General features: G+C 39.5%; 1 protein-coding gene across 1 annotated transcript; it reads right to left on the reverse strand.

Annotated features, from left to right (window-relative positions):
* Positions 1 to 8,624: 8,624 nt before the first annotated feature.
* Positions 8,625 to 12,926, reverse strand: LOC140948119 (uncharacterized). Its single transcript, XM_073397348.1, has 3 exons — positions 11,587 to 12,926; positions 11,038 to 11,094; positions 8,625 to 10,127 (listed from the first exon to the last, which is right to left on the reverse strand). Exons 1-2 carry the CDS (start codon positions 12,837 to 12,839, stop codon positions 11,070 to 11,072), a joined length of 1,278 nt encoding a protein of 425 aa, XP_073253449.1. The 5' UTR covers positions 12,840 to 12,926; the 3' UTR covers positions 8,625 to 10,127; positions 11,038 to 11,069.
* Positions 12,927 to 24,062: the final 11,136 nt, after the last annotated feature.

Below are 24,062 nucleotides of genomic sequence, written 5' to 3' on the forward strand. Positions count from 1 at the left end.
CTATCATGAATTAAAGGGAGATTTGGGAGTCATTCTAGATCCTCACTTGACTTATGACCATCACATTTCAAAAACAGTCTCTTCCTGCTTTTCAAAGCTATATCAAATAAATAGAGTTAAAAAAAACTTTGACAAAGAGACACTTAAGCAGGTAATTACATCATTAGTTTTTAGCAAAATGCTTTATTGTTCAACCGTCTGGTCCAATACTTCAACTCAGAACATAAACAAATTACAGTCAATTCAGAACTTTGCAAGCAGAATTGTAACGAATTCTAGGAAATTTGACCACGTGACCCCTTTGCTCCGCCAGATAATAGGGACTCTCTGTTAACTTACAAATGTTTCAAGGGCCTCGCCTAGATAAATTTACTAGGTGTTCCAGCATCCATGTTCCCCACACCCGCAAGTGTGACTTATTAGATATACCATTGTATAGAACTGCTACTGGCCAACGCACATTCGCATATAGAGGAACTAGTATTTGGAACAATTTAGATAATGACATAAAGCAATGTGTTTCCTTGCAGTATATCAAGCAAGCTATAAAAGGGCAACTTTTAGAGCAAGTCTTTCCGTAAGTTTTTTTTTATACGAATTCTTATATTCTTATATTAATTAAGTAGTTTAGTATTTAATGTATTCATGTCATTGTAAATAGTGTCTGAAAAACCTTTTGAGGATGATTCTATTAAAGTTCTATGACTAATTTGAGCCCTGTATTATGCTTGAGGAAATATTTCACGACAGTTTGAAAATTCATCCTGGGTTGGATATTGGAATTAGATTGAAATCACGGTCTTTGCGTAGCCCAGTCTAGGGGTCTGAAAAAACGGTCTAATGGAGGCTGTAAATTGCCCGAACTTGACATTCGCTGTATCGCCAAACTATTTATCCAATGAAACTAAAATTTACATTTTAACCCCTTACATGCCAGAATACCTAGGGTAGTCTACAGAATTTTGGGGGGATTTTTCAGAAATGTAATTTTTTCCACCCCTGGTCCATATTTACAGACATCTGCTCTTAATACATTAAATGAAATCATTAATTTAAAAACATACCCTCTGAAATCACTTCAGTCTTTTTATTTTTCCTTTTAATTCTATCACCTAAAATCAACAAATGAAGATAAGAAGAACAAATCATTTTAATATTCCATCAATCAAATCAAGCTGCTATATATAAAGGTACTTTTAACCCCTTACATTCCAGTAGTGACCAACAGCTAAATGAATTAATAATCATTCAAGAGGTAAATGCTTTAATCTTTTCTCAAATTCTTTCTACTTGTTCTTTTAGAAAATGTATGGAAATCAACTCTAAAGAACAATTTTGCAAGTGAATTAGTGCTCGAGACTAACTTTTTTGGACACCAGGCAATGGGCTAGTGAGTGAAATAAATCACTAGCCCAGAAGGACAAGCCACTGGTCCCAAAAAAAGTACGACACTCCAACACCCCTTTAAATGAAAGAGTACTATAAATATACCTAACCAGTATAATAGAATGAAATAAAAGGAAAAAATGTTGTTCAGTTATTTTTGTTAGTTTTCAATTCTTTACTAACCATCAACAGTATTGCTTATGCTGCTTTGTTTCTGGTCAGTCCAGAGTTCAAGAGGCAATCTGAATGTCTTGTGTTGTAATTTTTAAAACTCAACAATTACACTGGATTTTGTTATGATTAAGGCTACGAGTCCTCAGCTTCCACGTTTGCAGGATTTTTTTTAACAACTTTTGCGGCTTAGAGGGAGTGCCGGAAAATGATTAGTAACATTTAGTTTATTGGCTCAGTTATGCTGTGATCAGAATAATATGACTTGTTTGAATACAGGTCGAACACGGTTCTATAATCAAAGGTGACCATATGCGAATTCCCTTCAAGTTGGTGGCAAATCTTTGAAAGCTTCTAAGAGTGAAATTTCTTACGTTGGATTGTGTTGTCATTAACGGATATTGAATTAGGACTAAAAACTCCTATGGAAAACTTTCCTACCATTTAAGTGGCAATCAGTAGCTGGTTGAGAATTGTTATGCTTGTTTGAGTCAAAAGACCGTTAAAGGACGCTTTCTCAAAGGTAAGTTGTTAAAAAAGCTTAAATCTTCTTCATTTCTTATCTTGCCGTAAATGTGCACGAGAAAACTCCAAAATGGCGGACCCGACTTTGATGATGGCTCTTACCCAGGCCCGTACTTTATTGAGTGACATGGAAACGGAGACATAGTTGCATCTGTAACATGGCGTCTGTCAGTTTTGTGAATCAATTGCTACGATACCTCCACTAAATGAAAAGCTAGTCTTTTGGTTTACATTTGATACTCAAGCTAAAAAATTAACTACTGATAAAGCGTTTTTAAAAAAGAACTGCTCGGGCCAAGTTAATGCAATGAAGCAAAATTTATTTTTACCCATGGGTCAGCAGTAACTTTTGAAAGAAGCAGTACTTTTCTTTTGCTTTTCCAAAACACTTAAGTGATTTACATGTAAAGCTTAAACAAAAGAAATTCTCTGAAACCTCTTTACAACAGTTTTTATAGAACCAAAAATTTCTGGGGATCCTCTCTGTTATGATTATAAAAGCCAGATAGAGAGTGACCAATAATAACTCTTTAAAACCGTACTGAGCCAAATAAAGAAATTTTAAAAATTGCATTTTGTATAGGGTGTTAGACATTAGACGTTTTAATGTTCATCACTTGAACAGTCATCTATAAATTTTTGGCCTTTCTTATCAATCTAGTCTAGGAAATCTTTGCTTGAATCTTCCAACAGATGTTTAACAGAAAATCTGCAGAGAGTGCTCCTGATTACAGCATTTTACCTCGTTAAATTAGGGGACTTAAAGAAAAAAAAAGCTTGCCCAATAATAGCGTAAAAACAGAATCAATACTCAAGCCCCAAAGAGCAAATATTGTATAGATCTATATTTCTTCAAAGACCTGCAAACCAACTAAAAGTAGCTAAATGCAAAAAGAGCAAATATTACAAAAGTAAGAATGCTAATTACCTAGGGAAGTAAGTCGCAGACATGATCTAGATCTCACATTTTAGCAGGCACAGCAAAGTTTGCATTTGGATTGCTGGCTATTATTACGTCCACAGGCACTCATGGAAAAGGGCATCAAATAGAGCCAAGATCAGTCGACGCAGGAGGGCGACTAAAAAAGCATAATGCTCAAATTTTTGAGCATAATGTATCTAACCCTAACCTTGATTATTCTGGATACCACAAAAACATCATCCAATAATTCCAGGTTGTCAGTTATAATACCGACGTGCATATGTCACCATTTTACAAACATCTCCTTTCAACCTATATCCTATCCCTTCCTGTCGTTCATTAACTGGGCGGGGATAGATATTGTTCTTTTGTTTCCCTTAAAGGCGGTGAAACAGCTCTTTAAAGGTCTCAAATAAACGAGCTACTCTTTGAGAGAACAATAAGACAAAACTAATGGAAAATTTCCTTCTAGGTTTCTAAAATAATATTCCCATCCTGTGCTGTAGCCTGTGTCGGTCCCCCAGTTTCTGGAGGACCAAGCTCGCGAACTTCACTGTTAAAGGAGTTTGTTTACAATAAATCACATAGAAAAAAATCAATGGATGAAATTGTACGCGGAAACCAGAATTTCGTTAAACAAAAAGAGCTGATCTCGCGCAGCAGAGGTCGAGAATATCTTAGGCAGATTAGCACTAAAAGGAATTCTATGGCGTGTATCGTGATCAAGGGCCACAAAAATAAACCTTCTGCTTAAAAGAAGTAAATTTGCTATATGAGCTTACCTCCTTGACCAGATGTCACTTACGCGAGGCAAAAACTAGGAGGATACGAGAAGAAAACCGAAAGATGTGATCGCTCTCAGTGCCGGTAAACGGGAAAAATTGCGTAGGATTCTGGGATACGGAAATTCCCCGAAATCAACACCCGCGGTGTTAATTTAGATGGTTTTCACAGTGACGTCATAATATTGTAAAGTCAAAATAGCGAAGTTTTACGATTTCTTATTTACACTAGGTTCAAGATAAACAAAAAATGAATCTTTGTACAAGTTTCCAGTCCCGTAGCATGTTTCATTTCGAAAATACAGCAATTTGAACTTCCGAGTTTTCACAGTGTGTGACACCAAAATAGGAAAGCTGGCTCGTTGAAAAAAAGTCTCTCCTCTTGATTTTCAGCGGTATAACCATTTCAAGTTTTAGAAGATATATTTATGCGCCCGTATGCTAGTTCTCCTTTTGTAGAAAAGGTGAACTCCAGATGTTTTTGTTGATTTCCGGCGGCCATATTGGTGGAGCAAAACGGTAGACATCGTCGACATACAAAGCTCTACTAAGGTGCGTGAAACGTTTCGGTAAAATGAGAAAAATTGTTGGTATTAAAATTTTTAAATACGGATCTCAGGCTATATAGTCTGCTACAGCCGTTTTTAGTGTCGTCACCCAACGGGAGGGAGGAGGGAGTCCCAGAGAAGGAAGGAGGGAGGAGGAGGAGCGTTGCGTGACGACAATAAAAATTCAACTCAGAGACCACCGCACCGAGAGAGAAACTGAGTTCATTGTAGCAACAGCATATCCCGCCCTCACCCACTTTTCCTAAATATCATTGTAAACCGGCCCATTAGGGACGGACCATTAGAAAAGAGATGGGGGGGGGGGGGGGGGGGGCGGGGAATTTTCAGCTTGCACGAATTTTTTTTTTCGCTCACTGCTTGTGCAGGAATTTTTTCTTTCAGGTGAACCCCTCTGCAAGAATTTTTTTTGAGACAAATATTGCTTTTTTTTTGAGCAGTGAAATATTGATTCATTATCTATGTTTTTGTGCTTTATAAATTATTCTACACTCACAACAGATCAAAGGATACAGGCCACTTTAATGCAAAATCTTTTCGAAAATGTACACTCAGTGAGAGAGGAGGAAGCCACTTTGAGTGGACGGCTTCCCTGTGCATTTTTTCAGTCCCTGCCCTCTCGAATTCCTCCCCCACAGCCCATCATAATGATGCCATACTCCATTCACCAATGAAAACCATACTTTTTGGTTCTTAATTTTTGTTAAAAGTACCGGTGGCAGTGTTGGTGTTTATGTCGTTGACAGTTAAAGTTTTAACACTTACTACTACGTGTGAATGCTTTTTCTCATTGTATTATATAGAATTCTTATTCAAGGCGGTAAGACCCATCCTCTAATTTTTATTGTGGGCACAAATAATTTTATAGAATATTTACAAGCTACCCAATTCTAACATTTACTTATTAACATTTATTTATTATTCTTATTATAATACAGTATACAGTGTATGTTGTAGGTACACTAGCTGCAATTTAAAACAAAAACAAGGTGATTTTTCTTTATTCATATTGTCTCTGGTAATATTGTTGATTTCTGAAACTCAGACTTTCTTAAAGAAACTCAGACCTTCTGAAAAAGTCACAATTGAACCTTCCTTTTCCATGAATTTTTTTTCTTTACCTTCTTCTTTGCATGAATTTTTTTTCTTGGCATTTTCCCTTGCATGAATTTTTTTTGGTTTTTTCCCCACCCCCCCCCCCCCCCCATCACTTTTCTAATGGTCCGAAATCTATGTGACGGGGAAGGGGTGGGGAAGATGGGAGAAGGCGCGCACTCCAGGGAAGAGTTTGGGTCGGAGGTGTGCAGCCGAAGTCTGACCCTCAGACAAAAAATCCTTAGTACTTACCGTCATGATGACATAATCCCTGATAAGATTCATTTCATTTCGCATCCAAAATTAAGTAATTTTTTAAACTTACATCATAGAATTAGCTATATATTGTTGCCAAATATTCAGTTCTACACCGCTCATCGCAGACCTTTACACTCTTTGACTGCTTCCAGTTCAAAAAGACACCATGTTTAAGACTTTAATAGACCCCGATGACCAAACCCTGTTTAGCAGCACATACCCGCTTAGGTCAAATAAGGAAGTGCCTCTCCCCGCGCGCGGGACGGGAAATATCGCGCAGAGTGGCGCGTTATTTCCAACGGTGGCACTTTCGTCATCCCGACCATGTTTATCTGCTAACTCTAGCCTGACTATCAGGTGTTTCTGGTGGAAAAAGGGGAAGAGAGGGGCGGAAAAGGGAGAGAGCGAAAGGAGAGAAACCCCCTTCCTTTCTCTCTTTATCCTCCCCTTCTCCCATCTAAAATCTCCTCTACCCTAACCCCTTAGGAAGGCCTGATACTCAGGCTATGCTAACTCGCGCTGACTTAGCCTGCGTTGCAGCCGGCCCACGCACTTTTCTAACCATTTGTACAGCTCTATACAGGACAGAAGGTTTAGAGCGTCTGCGATGCAGGCAAGCGCTGATGATAGTGACTCCGCGTGTAAAAAATGGTGTAACTTCAGTTCCGGCTCAAAATATTTTAGTTTTGCTTGAAGATTTTTAAAGCTTGGAAGTGTGTTTTTCCTTTTTTTGTGAAAGAAATATTTCGAAAAATGGTCCATACTGATCAAGAATTAAGGAAAAGACCTTTTAATAAGATGTTATCTTTTACTTTGTTCATTGTTGTGCTAGACCCTTTTGCTAAAAGGAGGGCTAATTTACATATGAATAAAAAGAGAAATCTCTGATGATTTAAATGGTATAGAGTTGTATGGGTGGTTTTTCCTTTGTCGGGGGGGAGGGGTGGGTGGGTGCGTGCGGCTACAAGCAGGCTACCTTATCCTCGAAGATCCAGTGAAGATACTGTGATCAAAAAAGTGGTGCGGTCAAAATGGGCAGGTAACAGCGTCGACGAAAATGTGAGCCGTCTCTGTTAAGTCCAAACATGACAACAACATTGTCTGAATCTCGATTTAAAAAAAAAAAAAATAGACAAAACACCAACTTCATTGTCCTGCGGGAATATTCCTTTTCGAGTTCTCTTCGACAGCAAGAGCACTGGGGATAGTGATGGGAAGGGCGGGAAAAGGCGGGAGGCAACAGTTCACCGGCGAAAAATGTCTACGCATGCTCTGGAAAAAATGACATATGATCTATTTCGGGCAATGTGATAGGCTCGGAGGCAAAAATACCCGCGAAATGTTGTTGAGATGAAAGAAGCGATGGCAGCCTTTTTTTGGCAGTGGCAGCGTTGCAATTTCTTGCCACTGTAAGAGATCAAAAATTATTTTGGTCAAAGTTTTGACGGAAGTGTGTTCTCTAGAGAATGTAGTGTCCTGGAACTGGCGAAAAATCGCAGTGGCATGGTCTGATTCAGTGTTGTTGACGTTGAGATCGCTGGTTTGCATGTGGAAGACATGCCGAAAAGGTGGATAATTTTTACTCTCTTTGTTTACTGCATGTTCCGTGCAACTCGGTACAAAAAGAAATTATACAGTCGTGGAAGAAAAATTATTGGGCTTTGTTTTGGTGTATAAATTAGCTTGTACCGAGTTGCACGGAAGCGACAGTTTTGTTAAATGTGTATCCCGTTTTTGTGTCAAAATTCGACTTTGTGAATCTAACATTCGACAACATTCGACTGCTAATCGAAGCGCGTATTACAACGCTATCCAAAATGTTTTTGTTGTTTAGTTCAAGTTTCTTATCACGAATTCAACCAAAAAAAAGTAGAGGGACAGACATTTTTGGGCTTTGTTTTGTTAATATGACTTAGATTGTACTTTGTTGCTGGAAAAACTATATTTAGATGCTAAATCTCCGTGTGTGTGTGTGTGTTTACACCGGTTATGGCAGAAAAATAAGCTTACGCTTGTTTCAAGTTAATCTCGTGTGACTCTCGGCACAAAAGGAAGGTAAAGAAATACTCTTAGCCGTTGTCTTGCTGTGTAAATTGTCTTGTGGCTGGTGGATCGAAAGCGGCCGGGTTGCGGCAGTTTTCTAAAGTGAGTAGTTCGAAACGTGATGTGTCGATCGATGCAGATTTCACTGTTGTTGCACACAATTGCGGGAGGCCTTGATGAGGTCGTTCTTGTTCCCCTTCCCATCGTCCCCCTCGCTTTTCTATCTCTTTTCCCAAGTCTCCCCAAAATGGTAAAGAGGCATACGCAGAGAGACAGATAAACTAGTCGAATAAGAACGCAAACATAAACATGCATTCGCATTCTTCTTTCAGCTCAAGTTTATTTACTTCTCAAACGCCCTCAAATTCGGGAGCATGTATTTTTCCCTTAGCGTCGCGGCAAAGATGGTAATTCGGGATTTTCGGGGTAAAGTAAGACAAATAACAGCTAGAAAAGTCAGATTATCACGCGAGCCAACTCTGGGAGCGATATCCGCCTCGGTGGACATGTTGACATCTCAGGTAGAGGCGGGGAGGTGGGGGAGTGGGGGGTTGATCAGTAGCCAGCCCCACAGAAAGTCACATGGTACAGGCATACAGGTGAATCAAAAGCTTGAACGTAGACAGCAGTTAGCCAGCTGCGCCACAGACGAAACTAAACTCTGGTTACGTCCGTCTGCGAAACAGCCCCAAAATCCTTGTTCTGGGCTCCCACCTGTGCACCAAGATTTGAGTACGCGCCATGATTGGCCTGTTAAAAAGGCCATTGTTGATTTGCCAATCAGGATGAAAAGAAATTCAAAACGCATTTCCGGTAATAAGTTGAGTCCGTTGAGTGCCAAGGATAAGGGTATCGGCGCTACTTCGCAGAATTTACTGACTGAGGTGAAGTTTTGAAATGCTACATACCTGAAAACGTTATCTAAAGAAAGGCGACTACCTAATCGGCGCCCTCGCAGGAAGCCCCTTTGCTCGATTTTTCAACAGGATTTCTGGCCAATTACAACCGAAGCTATCACCCATTCACTTGTTGTATTTCGTCACTCTTTGCCTTTAATTTCGCAAGGTTTCATGGAATATAACTGAGGACTAAAGCTGCTACAGCTCAAAGAAGAGTAGTAAATGAGTTTCCTCGAGGTCGGCACCAGAAGCGCTTTTTGATGACATCATAGAGTATCCAGAAATGGTTATGGCCCGGACTGAATGCGAATCCAATTAACGTTTTTGTAATACAAACAAACCTATCTGATCCTCATTTTTTTTTTTATAAAAATATTTATCTTAAAAAATTGGTTTCCCCTACCTTTAAAAAGCATAACTAAAATAAGTTGATAATTTAGTATGCCTTTTCGGGAACACTTCACTTAATGCTTCTAACTGCTTGTAAATTACATGGGTTAGATTAAACCACCTTTTAGATCAGTGTGGTGCACAAAGTGCTTTTTTAAACCAATCATTGGTCTAAATCACTATTGACAAGAAAAACTACGTACAATAACGAAACAGTAATTTTACTGCATCCCTATTCCTACGTTTTATCAGTGTTCTGTGTTCCTGTTTATAAAGGGTTGAGAACATCGTTTTATGCGGTTCCAGACGGCGTCGGCCCCGGAAACCTGCGTGCAGCAAGTATCTAACTACTACGTAAAAATGATTAACGGCATGATCACTTTCTTAGTAAACGTTTAAATAATTTTGGCTAAAAAAAAACTAAGTGAGCGGCTACATCAAATTTAGACTTGCTACAAGTCTACATCAAATTCAAAGACACTCGTTAAACAACACCTTCTTTCATATTGGCCTAATTTCTAGTGTAATAAATGACTTTTTAACTTATTTCAACTAGTATATTACTATCTAAAATTATTCATCTCTTTAAAGAGGAAATACACCTTTTTACCTTGTATGTTTTGTTTTCCCAATACAGACCAAGTGATGTTCTCCAGAGAATTTGCCTTTTCATTAATTATGCATACATAGGCACGTGGATGTACGTGCAGAACACGAAATTTGAAAAAAACAGTTCTCTGGGATACCATCACTTGGTCTGTAATGGGAAAACAAAACTTACAAGCTAAAAACGTCTATTCATCCACTCACCTCGAGTTTTTGGAAAACTGGAAAATTATTTTTTTCACTAAGAACCTCTCCTGCTAAAATCTGCGCAAAATGTAATTCGCATAAGACATACTCCAATTTTGGTATATAAAAGTCTCATCCTCAGATAGATAAAAAATTATTTACACAGATCTCTGAATGTACCAAAACCTAGCTAATAATTTACAATAATTCATTCTATTTTGGAAGCCGCAGAGAAACTGTCGTGCAGGCTCAAACGTACTGAACTATCTTCTTTTGCCGTCATCAAACAAGTACACAGCTGAAAAATGAGAGAAACATATAGATAATACACATGACCTTTGGAAGAAACCATCGCTGGAATAGTTAAACACTTCAACTATAGGAACATTAAAGACATAGCCTTACAATAATAAGAATTAGAAAGTAAGGAAGGGCTTGAGGAACCCAATCGATTTTTAATTGAACATTTTCCAACCCAACTAACACAGCTGAATTAAGGTGAGGGAAACAACACGATCACAAAGAAAAAACAGCAAAAAACCTTTTAATAGAAGACTCACCAGCTTTTTTTCTCAACCTGAGAATTCGTGCTAGCATGAAAAAAAGAAACCAAAAGTATTCACGCAATCAGTCAGAGCTAATGAATTACTTTCTTCTTCCTTGGAAAAGAAATATACTATAATACCATGCCGAAATCTAATTAAATAACGGGTGTCACAAGTACTCTGCCAATTTTGGCGATTTTGGACCATTTTTATGGGATATATGGGTTTTCAGCTTTAAGTGCCCCGGTTCCAGAAGAAAACGGCAGTAGTTGACGCAACACATAAAGTGTACGCAATTTTTTTCGAATCGCCAACACAACTTAGGAGATACTTTGTACATCGCCTACATTCTTTAAAAAAATCAAAATATCCGAATATCTGCCAGATTACACACCTTTCTATCGTGAATTTTGGATTCGGCTCTCCTATGTTACGATGACATCGGTCGAGGTAATTTATTATTCTTAACTATTTTTAAATGAATAATAAATTAAAATAACTAGTGGATTCGGCTTTCCTATGATTTCAATAATTTAATGAATAATTAAGAAGCTATAGGAGGGTGTTATTCGCCTGGTCTGAACACCCTCCTCAATCTGTATTATTCTTCATATCGTTCTCAGCCATATTCAATAATTGCTAATTACTATTCTTTAAAATTACCTCATGCACATTTTCTGATTTCTGTTCACCTTCTATTCCATGGGAATGTTGGTTATTCTGGAAAAAAATGTAACCTATATTAGGCTCAAGTACATTAAGCGGACACCTTGTATTAAGCCCAAATTTCTTCCTACGTTTTGTGTGAAACCGACTTGTATTAAGCGGACACTTATTCCTAGGAGACACTATCGAGGGTGTTTTTATTATGAATACGTCCACTGCCAATACACCTTTGGGTTTGTTCATACTCGTTGTGATGGTTCCCTTCAGTAACTGAAACGCCAAAATTCAAACATCAAACAAACCAACTACGCGACAAACAAGCCACGCGAACGACTTCGTGAACGCTAAAAGCCATAAAAGAGAGAAACCTCTGTTTCCCGTTGAAACAAAACTTCTAACGAGCAAATAGCCTGGTTATACGCGTATGCTGCAAATGAATCCATAATAAAGGTATGGGCCAAAAAGGAAATAAATTACTAACATTTTTGGCAAGCCTTCAAACAAAAAAAGTTCTCACTCAAATACTAGAATTTACTTTCAGTTCACCTTTTTCCGTTTCCACAGGCTTCGCCCCGCGGCAAACGCACCCTGATAACTTTGAAATTAGGTGTGGAGGACCTCCGGCCGATGGCGAGAACACTGTTGAAGAGACAGGCTGCTAAACAGGTCACTTGTCCTTCCACATCAATTTTAGTTACAAGTTTACCAGATTTGATGTTTAACAGCTGAACAGTTAAATTACATGTAGAACCAGAAATAACACATGTGTCGTCACTGATAAAGGAACAATGCCATAAGCGGGAAAATGTCGAAGGACTTAAAGTACGGAGCGTGTTTCCTGTTTCGGCATCCAAGACAAAGATGCTTTCAATCGTGCCAACAACAAGGAACTGTTCCATAGGTGAGAAAGCCACAGCCTCATCATCAGGGTTCCCAACAATGCCTTCCTTTCCCCAAACAACTGCTTTGTCATCCAAAAGCTGAAGACAGCAAGGATCAGAACGAACAAAATGAGTTGCTTCAAAGGTCCTATTAATTAACAGCTGACATTTACTGTTGCAGGTAAGAACTCTTCCTTGTAAAACTGGGATTATTGATACAACTTTTCCACTGCTTGTATCCAGGACTTTCACATCAACCTCTCCTACGACTGCTACTCGTTCCTCTGATATAGGGATCAGTTGTTGGACTCCAGGCAGGTTGGTCCAGCTTTTGATTTGTTGAGCGAGGTTACCACTCCACAACTCAACAGTGCTTTCATCCGTTAAGATTAGGACTCCAACTCTAACAGGACACAAAGGATGGTAAAACATACGACTGCAGGTTATCTCAGCTAGCTTCCCAATAGACACGTCATAAGCAGTGACTGATGTGAAACTAGCAACAAACACGGTCTGACCATCCAAGCTGAGTGCTATCCTAGTAGCTCTAGGAGATACGCCTTGATCGTTTCTGTTTACGTATTTGGTATCCACCATTTCTATTGCACTCGAAAAGGAACGTAGCAGACGTTGTTTGTCAAGACCAAACGTCAACTTAAACGGGTACCTTTCCTTGGCAATAAGATCGCCAAATAAAAACCCACAATCATTAAATGATTCAAAATTCTCGGACACACCAGACACAATCGTTAAAGAAAATCTGCTGTCTGCTTCCTTTACAACCTTAAGACAATAAAAGCGGACGTGAAATCCGTCTTTTACAGCGCAACAAAAAATGAATCGATGATCAGGTGAAAACTTTACTATGCCACATACTTCTGGGGTAGCCATTTGTGTTAGTTTTCTGAAATTACACATCACATACAAACTAATCACTCCCGAAGAATGTAAAATTGCAAGAAGCCTACCATCACCAGAGCATGCAAAAGATAAAATGTCTTCACTTGCGAGAATTCAATCAACCTCTGAGCCGTCTTCTAAACTCCACAAGACAAGGCATTTTGAACTCTCAAGACAATTAGTTAGAATCTTGATCTTGTCGCCGGAAATAGAGCAAACTGAGAATCTACAGTTACTTCCGGGAAAGAGCGGTTTCAAGTCTCCGTCCATTGTGTAGGCCTGACTTAGAATCCCAGGTAAAATACAATCTTTTGTAGGGTGGAAAACAACAGAACGAAAGAATGAAAAAACATCTACAGAAGGTAAATTTCGACCATATTTTAAGGGGAAAATCTCCTTGAATCTCTTTTCTACCATGACTCGACGTGTCCACACTAGCCTGCCAGTCTCGAGTGACCACAGCTGCAGCATTCCGTCGCTACATTCACACACCAAATAATCCAACTGTGGAGACACGTCCAAACAGATCACATCAGATGAACATTCAAATTGGGCTACGACACCTCCATGCTGCGTCTCCTTATGAACCACCTCCATATATGGTATTTCAGGATACTTATTTCGCAAAAGATTTGACGCCTCAACAGCCAACACTTTTCCTCCTTGGTTTAGCATGGTTTGAAGAAAACTGCGAGGGGTATCCGTAAGTAAACGGAGGTTCTTTCTCAACAGAAACAACAAGGTGTCCAGAAAACTTTGGTTATCTTTTGATAGCAACGTAAAAATTCCCTGCTTTTTAAGCCACACGATATCTTCAGCCGCTATTATGCTGTTTACGCAGGTCTTAGCATACACGATTTCTAAATCTAAAATGCAAGCTTTTGTCAGTTCGTCCAGCTTATGTGGCTCTCTTTTCACGCCTTTGTGTAGCATGTGATGTGCACCATGATACAGCGCGTACCTTTCAGTGGCACTAACTTGCATGTTATGTACACCTTTCCGTTTCACATTTACAAGTTCGTCAATACACGGGGCTGCAAGTATACGGTGTCCCTCATTTTCATCCACGATGAATTCATGCTCCCCATAACATAAAACGTCCGTTAACCAGTCTTTAACTGACTTGTGAATGACATGAACACAATTGTCACGGATGGGAAGAAGGGCGGAAACACTACTCAAGGCTTTCAATACTTTACGCCTTGTAAGTGGTGAATTAGTACTTGGCACTAATATTTTAGAAACAAAACCCACTGGCAGGGGCTCCCTTGAGGCGGTAACGGCAGATAAAAGATTCAGGAAATATTCAACCTTTACGTCAATTTCCTTCAAGAGTTCAAGTTCCAACCGTTTGAAATAGGAATGATAAACTGAAGAAATTCTTAATGGTAAACTGTCGACAAGGTTGCCCTCGTGGAAAATTGATGCATTTCTAGTAATCGACAATATGAGAAAATGAGCGTACAGCATTAGTCCTTCAGATTTTAAAACTAGTCTTTCTATAAACTCGCCCACATTCTCTCGTTTGACCACGCGTTCCAGCCTTCTTAGACAAAATACTCTTACGTCTTCAAGATTCTCTTCACCATCAGACTTCAGTTCAAGCGGCTTCAAATGTTTTAGTTTCTCTACAATGTTTAAGGCTGGACGCGTCGTGACAAGAAAACGAATCCAAATAGGAAGCTTACAAAACTGATCTGCAATCACATCAAGAAGCTCACTTCTCCCTTGATATTCACTTTCATCCAGGCCATCTATCACCATTAGCATGTTTCTTCCTGAATCACCTACAGCACTAAGTGGTTCCTTGAAAAGCAGTGCAAACAACTCCTCCACACCCATGTCGTTGAGATCTGTGCCCATATTTCGTGACAGCTGTTCCACAAGAGCTTGCTTGTATTCTGGCAGGGCATGGGACAAGTGACAAGCTAACGACTGAATCATCAACTGATGCTTACGGTAGCGTACATTGTTATACTGACAAAAATGGCTTCCTGACAGCCTGCCAGCCTCTTGCATTCTCTTGCAAATCACGGCTGCGATGACAGATTTTCCTATCCCTGCATTTCCATTGATCACCATCACACGGTTTTGAGAGGTTATGTCATCCAGCCAGTTCTGAACTCTGTCAAAGACCCACTCACGGGTGCCTTCTTGAAATCTTCGCACGAAATACTCAATGTCTCCTCTGAATTCAGATTTGGTAAGATTTTGAAGGACCTCTTCTGACCTGTCATTGTCTTTTCCGCCCCTTAAACTCTCCATTGTTTCTTTTAGTTCTTTGAGACCAGCTTCAACTTCTTTCACGTTCTGACACACTTCTTCAACGCTTTTTTGTGTCTTGACCTGGGTGTGACGCACGTCTTCCACTGTCTTTTGAGTATTGGCCTGGGTCTCATGTATGCCTTCCACTGTCTTTTGAGTACTGGCCTGGGTCTGATGTATGTCTTCCACTGTCATTTTAGTACTGGCCTGGGTCTGATGTATGTCTTCCACTGTCATTTTAGTACTGGCCTGGGTCTGATGTAAGTCTTCCACTTTCTTTTGAGTACTGGCCTGGGTCTGATGTAAGTCTTCCACTGTCTTTTGAGTACTGGCCTGGGTCTGATGTATGTCTTCCACTGTCTTTTGAGTACTGGCCTGGGTCTGATGTATGTCTTCCACTGTCTTTTGAGTACTGGCCTGGGTCTGATGTATGTCTTCCACTGTCTTTTGAGTACTGGCCTGGGTCTGATGTATGTCTTCCACTGTCTTTTGAGTACTGGCCTGGGTCTGATGTATGTCTTCCACTGTCTTTTGAGTACTGGCCTGGGTCTGATGTATGTCTTCCACTGTCTTCTGAGTCTTCCCCTGGGCTTGACGTACATCTTCAACAGCTTGGTGCGTTTTGCTCTGAGACTGATTAATGTTCTTCAACTGTGATTTGATATCCTCTTCACTGTCAGCCCACTCAATCAACACGTCAATATAATCTTGCTCTCCACCCTTCTCTGCCTTCAACCTATCTACTTCGGTCTGATCAAGACCAAGACTCACAAGAACACCACTAATTTCAGTCCACAGAGCAGAGAAAGTTGGTGTATCTACACCAGTCGTTGTCACATGACCATACAAGACATTGCGATACAACTTAACCCGTGCAAGGTTAGCTTCATGAGAGGTGTTGCTTGGGGGTGGTTTAGTGTGCCACCCTGAGGGTGGAGAGATTAATCCACAAATGTTGGTGAGAAGGAGAAAAAGAAGAGTGATGTCAAATGTTTTGGAATCTGGTGCGACTCCACCAGGTGGGAATAGTTTGTCCCACTGATGGCCATTTACAACTCGACGACGTAAGAGATTGTTAAGAATGGGGTAATAAGTATTTAAGTCAGCAGCCAAGTTTCCAGGATGATGATGAGCATCAAAAATCTTCCTGAGAACTGTTGTTCCACCATCGATGAGAAGCCTGCTGAGCTTGGCTCCATTTGTCTTCTCCACAGAACTGGCCAGGGGTGATGGTGCTGCAGAAGCCATGAAAAGGTCCACTACATATTCCTTTAGGGGAAAGAAAAACAGTGCAAAATTGTTCCTGAAACTATTCTATTGTAAAGCAATTATTCCTGATAGAAGACCTGGCTTAAAACAACATTAAATTTTCTAAATTCCTAATGCAGTACATTGTCCCAATAGCCTCTTTATGAAAGCAAGTTCTAGTTCACCATAACTTTTCATGTGAAGGTGTGTAAATCATTTTCACGAGAATGAAAAGTGCACATACATACATACATAAACTTTATTTTAACTCGAATTTACAGAGTAGCTCTATTGAACTAATATTTCCGAGCAGAATAAAAATAAAACATATTGTTCCGAAAATTCTAGATCTCAAATCGTCTTCCGAACAGATATTTTCCGAAAATTGACGTTGGGTGCCCCTGTGTTATTGGACATTTGTGCTCAGAATAAAAATAAAATATATTGAAAATTATTAAAGTTAGTAATTGCAATTTTAAAGCCAAATTTTACAAGTGGTTTATTTACAAGTGGTTTAAGTAGTTTATTCAATTACTGTACGCGATATCTACATTCCAGTTGTAGCCAGGGGAAGGTTTCAGGGGTTCCGGACCCCCTCCTCCCCCCCCCCCCCCCCGGGCTACGGCACTGGCTATAATTTTAAGAGGAATGAGATTTTAGCTTTTAAAGAAAAGTGACAAGGTAGAATGAAATCAGCATTGATGTTTGCAAATTAGTGTCAGGAAATTGTCTGAAACTGGGACACTAACACTAACAGCAAGGCGAACTGCCCAAAACATAAAGTATTCAATTATGAATTCATCATACGCCACCCAGGCTACCATGATGCAGTGCCTTTTTCTTACATAAAAGCTACTCAGTATCAGGCTCCGAAAGCGAGACATCGATGTCTATTAGGCTACCATCGCCCCTAACTTTCATGTGGCGGCTTTTCCGTTGGCAGCGCAAGTGGCTCAACGCGGGAAAAAACCTGTCTAGTAGTGCAGTTGAGGGCTTGGCTATGAATTCTTTCCAGACTTATACAAGTTGCTGCGTATTTCAAGGCCGTTACAAATTACATCAGCGGAACGTGAGCGATGGCATAGCACATTGCGCAGACTTGAAAAGTACTTGGCAGCGACCATGACTAAAAAGCAAGAGTCTGCTCCACTTGCTCTGATGAACATTGAATTACGCGGCAAATTGGCCTGAGTCCAACAATCGACACCCTTGCACGGAAGCATCCAAAATGTCTCCTTCTTGCTAATATAGTAACTGAGTAAACGGCAAAACACAAGACTACAGTGTGTGCTTTAATGTATTCAACGATTATCAACGTCTATCACACTATCTCTTCACTGAAAAGCGAAAAAATGCTAGCCTTATTTGGCACTGTTATTCTGTGTTATTGGACATTTGTGCTCAGAATCACAAAACGGAATTTCTGAGGACCTAGGGTAATAACATTTTCCCGGGGAGAATGCCTTATACCCCATGCCCTCCGAAGCTCGATTGTCAATCCAGGCAAAAATACCACATTAGGAACCCATCTATGCAAAAATGCTGGCTACGGCCCTGGTTTATTAATGAGAACAGTTGTTCAAGAAATGCAAATGCGATGTACCGAGGATTTGTCATTACGGCTCTGAAGTCATAAAATTTGAGCCTTCCCCGGTAATACGGCCACTAATCCGGTCAATCTAGGCATTTTCGAGGCTCAACATCAAACTTATTGCAACAGAATTGTTTTCAACATCATTTACGTAAGGGTGGCTTATCTAGCAACATACTAAAAATCCGCCAAAATCCGTTCGGCCGAACATGTCAAAATTAAGCGTGAAACATTTTGAGCTTTTAACACAGGGCACCCACGTTAGTTGAAATTATACGGTTAAACAAAAAATGTACAAAATGTGTTTGTTACTTTTATGGAAAAGTGAAAGAAGAAAGAATAACTGCTACCTAGTTTTCGCTGATAAAAACGGAGTGTTTCTTTTTTCAAAAGGGATAAATATTAAACACGGTTGGCTTTTGCACAGGAAGCCCTTGTTCCACTCAAGGAACCCCAATACAACAGGAGGCTTTCAGAGTAATAGAGTGAACCGTTGGCTGTAAAACTACAACAAATTTAGTGGTAAGGCTTTAAATCTGAAAAATGAAAGCCGTTACTTAATCATTAGCTTTTAAAAGATATCCTTTTTTATCAGATTTCTGTTAGCCGCAAGGGTAAGAAAAATATGTATCAGAGCTGGATTTTTGAATAACGTTACAGCCAAAATAGAGCTCTCCCTTCAAACAGTTTTATTCTTTGAACAACTATCTCCAAAGAAGTCAACATAAAAACTAAGAGTGCAGCCATTGTTCTTCTTTCTTCTCCTCGTTTCTTTCTACTCGCTCTTTCTATTTTTCCTTTACTTGTTCTTTTCTAGGAGGATTTCCCTTCGGCTTTTGGTCTTTTTCTCAGTGAAAAGACTGCAATTTTCGTTCGTAACAGATATAATTATTCATTTAAAATATTTCTCAATCTCTGATTGGCTCAATTCCCCAAGCAAATTTTTCATAACCGTGAAAAAAGCTCAGAGCTTGACCAAATTAGGAAGATGTCTGCGGTATCCAGTAAAATGACGTGAATAGTACAAGCTATTGCCAGAAAATGGGATGGGAACTATTCATTTTGTGAGGTAGAAATACCTGAACTTCTGCATAAAAATCATGACCAGCAAAAATACAACTCAATAAATGACAACCCCGGGGGGAGGGGGGGGGGACGCCGCATATGAAAGGGGTGGGGATGCTCGTCGGAAATTTTGAATTAAACCCCTAGTAGAGACTGATCCGGGCGTGGCCCAAGCTTTTTTTGACCCCTAAAAGAGACCCTATTAAAACACAGACAATACACATATTTTTATGTTTTCACGTGCAACCCTAAACGAGACCTTCACGGCTAAATATGATAACGTCTTGCCCAGAACACCCTAAGTGAGACCAAAATCCAAAATTTACACTCCTAAGCGAGACAATGAGCATCCCCACCCTTTTATATGCGGAGTCCCTCCCAAGGGATGACAACTGTTATTTGGAGAATAATTATCTGGCCCCAGTTGTTCAAAAGGTGGATATAGCGCTATCCACTGGATAAATGACTATCCAGTGGATAATTATTAAGGAAATTAACCAATAGCATTTTTCCTGAATGATAAAAATAGATTGTGACGTACTGTTGCAAAGCGTCATGGGATCGAAATGCGGACAAACATTTGGATTCAACTTCACTTCTACATTGTTAGTTCCTTTTGAAGAATGGCAAAAAGGAATGAACAAAACACTGTTGTTGGGGAAAATGCAATTCGGACTCTCGATATCCTGACAGACTATCTTGTTTGTCCGCATTTCAATCCCATGATGTCTTGTGTGCTGAAACCGTGACGTCAATTCAAAATAATGCTATTGCACTATTCAGTAGATAGAGATTTATCCAATGGATAGCGTTATCCACCTTTTCAACAACTGGGGCCTGTATCCTGAATTTGCCGAGGAACAGACAAATTAAGGAAGGAAACCCCAAAAGATGAATAATGTCTGTTGTTACAAAGACTTAAAATAACCCATATAAATAATAAAACAGCAGCAAATAACATGAATAAAGTACCTGAAATATAAATTTGCAGACTTCATTTCCACATTTTATCCCTGCAGAGATTGGTTGATTCAAAGAAGATCAACAGTTGTATGAACTTTGCTGGGAAACTTTTTCAAAATCTGATACCTGAAAATAAAATGTTGAAAATAATTTTAGTTATTTTTACTGTTTATCAACGGCAGACAGAGGATTTTGTGATAGAGTGGGCCTGGAGATATAGTATACAGTGGCAATATGGGTGCGATAGCACCCATCAGGACTGTGAACAGTGCACTTTTCTAGGGAAGTTCAGGTGCATGCTCCTGTAGAAAAATTTTTGAGATTGAAGTTCTCTGAGATGCAGTCTAGTGCATTCTGGACGCTTAAATTTAGCAAATGCCTGGATTCCAAATTGAACATGTAATGCTGAAATATTTAATAAAGCACAGGTGTAGTTGTGGTCAAAGAAGTAATTAACTCTAATCTTTATGATGTTAGCAGGGGTCAAAGTGATTGCGGCGAAAGCACAACCTCCTGCCAAAGACGGGCAAAATTGTCTCCCTGAAAAATTGTCAAACCCAGTTTGTTTAAGACGGATAATTACTGCATGCATTCTAGGAGCTTTGATCATTTGTGACTGAAAATGTACGGTGCCTTTGAACACAGAGTCTTTTCTTATTAACAATTGTTTATTAAAGAAAATATATTTAAGTAACAAAGCTTGAAGTACCATCCGACACACGTTTACAATTTCTGGACAAAATTGGGGGCAGGGGCCTCCTGGGCCCACCCCTAAATCTGCACCCTTCTTTATGGTGAAAATACACTTAGTTGTTCGAGCTAGTTTAATTAAATGTACAAACACTTCACTTAAACAGGGGCCTCCTGGGCCCACCCCTAAATCTGCACCCTTCTTTATGGTGAAAATACACTTAGTTGTTCGAGCTAGTTTAATTAAATGTACAAACACTTCACTTAAAATGCTGGTAAGCAGAACTTGACACACTTAAATGCTGACAAAACCGCAGCTTATTTACCAAGTCAGTATTAAAATGTAACTGGTTGTAACTTAACATAACAGTCATTTTGATATATGTCACCAAACTGTCTTGCTTGTGTCACCTACGAGCAGTCACCTGCATTGTAGCCCTGTCACCTCACACCCGACCCCCTCTATGGAAAACACCAATTTTACAACAACCCCCATACTCCATGCTAGACTGCAAAATGATAACCCAATCTTACAGGGCTTCCAAAAAAATAACAATCCAAATATTGAACTGTTCAGTGGAAATTATCAAAGGACACAACTGACAAATCAGCTTGAAATTGAAATTGCTCAAAAAGTGCCCATTTTTCATATACCATATTTCCTCCAATAAGCACCCGGGTGCCTTATTTAAAAGAAGGAAGGAGGGCGCTAATAATCAAAGGGAGCACTTACTAAGTTTTCCTTTTAATAAAAAGTAATTTTATCTCAGCTAAATCTTTTTAACAAAACAAAAGCAAACTAGCACTACACCATTTTCTAAGTAAATGTTTGTGGCGAAACGTCTTCTTTATGAAAACAGTGGTTCAGGTAAATCAAGTTTACCGAAGTCACATTATACACTTACACCAATGTATCGGTACGCATGTAATTATAAAATATATATTGATTATCTCATCATCCTTGTCAGTAATATGCAGATTGTCACATTCCTCTTTTGTATCCCTACTATTTAGGAAAGTGATGGGCAGGAGAGGGGGGAAGCTTATTTGAATGGTGTGGGACCTAGGGGTGGGTGCTTACTAAGGGGAGGGTGCTTATTAGAGGGTAGGCGCTTTATTTGAGGAAATATGATATGTGCTTGTTTTTGTGTGGTAATCAACATTTTAAATGAAAAGTCCTTCATTATTTTTGCTGATTTCTGCTCATTTTTCAAGTCTAAAAACAGTATGCAAAAAAACACTTTGACATCGCTTGTTTCCGTTTGTTTTGAAACAAAAACGATCCTGTCTATGTTTTGCAAAATCAGCAGAGTGGGACATTTATAAAGTTCAATAAGAATAACAAAAATTATGGTATTATAGACCTTTGAAAAGTAGCCCATAACCTGGAGTGAGCAACTTCCATGTACTTGTGTCATGGCATTCTCAGAGACCATGAGTATATTTTTACAATGGTTTTGGCGTGAATTTAGATCATCTTTTAAGTCCCACAAACCAGTCAGTAAAATCTACAGACCTAAAAACGATAATTTTATGTGGCTAAATGTAATTTAGGCAAAGTTAACCTCGAAGCAATGCTGGTCAGCTGTTTCCCCAGCTATATTAGGGGTGGCCCAATGTCTCTAGCAGGGGCACCTCGTGACTTATATACGCAGTTGCTTGCTTGCAGTTCTTCGCAAAGTGTTGTTTCAATTGCTTGCTGTTTGCCTGCCAGTTTGTGCTTTGGTTTTTCCCATCCCTCCCTCCCTCTTGGTGTGGGCTAGGTAAGTATTGGGTCGGCAAGTATTCCACTGAATTGTTCAGTGTGACGGTGCCTGGTGGGGGCCGCTCGCAGGGTTGCCATGGATACCTCCTCCTCATGCTAGCTAGCATTGCCCGGCTCCACCAACTTCGAAGGCACCAATGCCCAAGCTCATCTATTGGTGATGAGTTTAACCCCTTTTAATGACATTACGTTTTCCTTTTTGATATTGTATACTTCAAATTCATTCATAGACATGGCAGAGATTCCATTTTTACAGGAATAATTGCCCTAAAATGTGTCTAAAAATAAACCGATTTGAAAAAACACTGTGACATAGGCGTACTGGTAGTATGGGAGTTGCTCACTCAGGCTTATCAGGGCTCCTGCCTTTACTGATGCTGCTAATGGCAATATTCTGCCTTGGTAAGTAAATGCTAAGGTTGATGTTGTACAGTGTATTTTGCTAGTTCAATGCATCCTTACCTCTTTTAAGACTTTCCCCCATCAGGATTTGCTTAATAATTATGGCCTCATTACTCCTGAAATGCAATGATAAAATAAATGTCTGGCCCTTAGAAACGAGCTGTGTCTTGAGATTAACAAAAGGAATGTAGTGAATCATGCATTTGTGAATTATTAACTACATCAGAGACAATAATAGTTGAGACACTTTGCTCTAATTGACCTTTCTGACATTCTGCCAACTCCAAAAGGGCAAAATGAAGCTTTTCCTTCCCCATACCTTCCATGCAATGTTTGTTGTGGCACTGTTCAAGCTACCTATAGGAAACAACAAACACAACAACAAATGGAGGGAAGGGGGGATGGGTGTGGATTGTTTCATTCTCCAAAGTGTACCCATTCAGGGATATTGTCTCAACAATTTGGTCGCTGTTTAAGTAGCTAGAGGTGTTAAGTGGTAGGAGAAGTTAGAGAAATGCACAGTCAAGCGTAAAAGGATTGCAACCTTCTCTAGCCTACTATCAGTGCTCCAAGCTGCGACCATTTTGGTCGCCATGGCGAGTAGGAAAAAATTTTGATGCTGTGTGTCTAGCAATCACATGCCAAGCTATTCTCAAGACACTACCGGTTAGCACTCATCTCCATACTCCAAACTGACATTTCCCTCTCACAAGACATTCTGAGACATTTCCCTTTTCCTACATGAAATTTCTGTCTCTTGAAATTTCTGCTTGAGAAATGTTCATGAAAGTCAAAGTCTCTTTAATTTTTAAGGAAAAAAAAATTCAGAAGGGTGTGAGTAGGATTCCAACCCGGAGCATAGAATCTGCAGTCCACCACCTATACCACTACGCCATGAATGAATGGTTTGATTTGAAGATAATATATGGTTTTTTTAAGTTAAAGTGAGATAGAAATTTCTATCAAATAATTATCATTTATGCTCTGGTTTCTTGATAATTTGCCTAATTTCACCCTGGTTTTCTGAGTATTAAACCTTGAGATGTCGCGTGTACCTCCAAACTTGATTGCGATGGTTGGACTGCCATTTTGATTATTTCAAACATTCATGTAGCGTTAAACAGAGTGTCCCTTTTTTCTGGTGACCGAAATTTTATGTCTGGCAACCATTTTGTAATTTTAGGTTGCCGGAAGGCGACTTTAAAAAAAGTTGAGCTTGTAGCACTGCATGACTTTCGAAGAACTCAGACTT

The sequence above is a fragment of the Porites lutea genome, chromosome 1 (genome assembly GCF_958299795.1).
Source record: "Porites lutea chromosome 1, jaPorLute2.1, whole genome shotgun sequence".
In the NCBI taxonomy this organism is placed as follows: Eukaryota; Metazoa; Cnidaria; class Anthozoa; order Scleractinia; family Poritidae; genus Porites; species Porites lutea.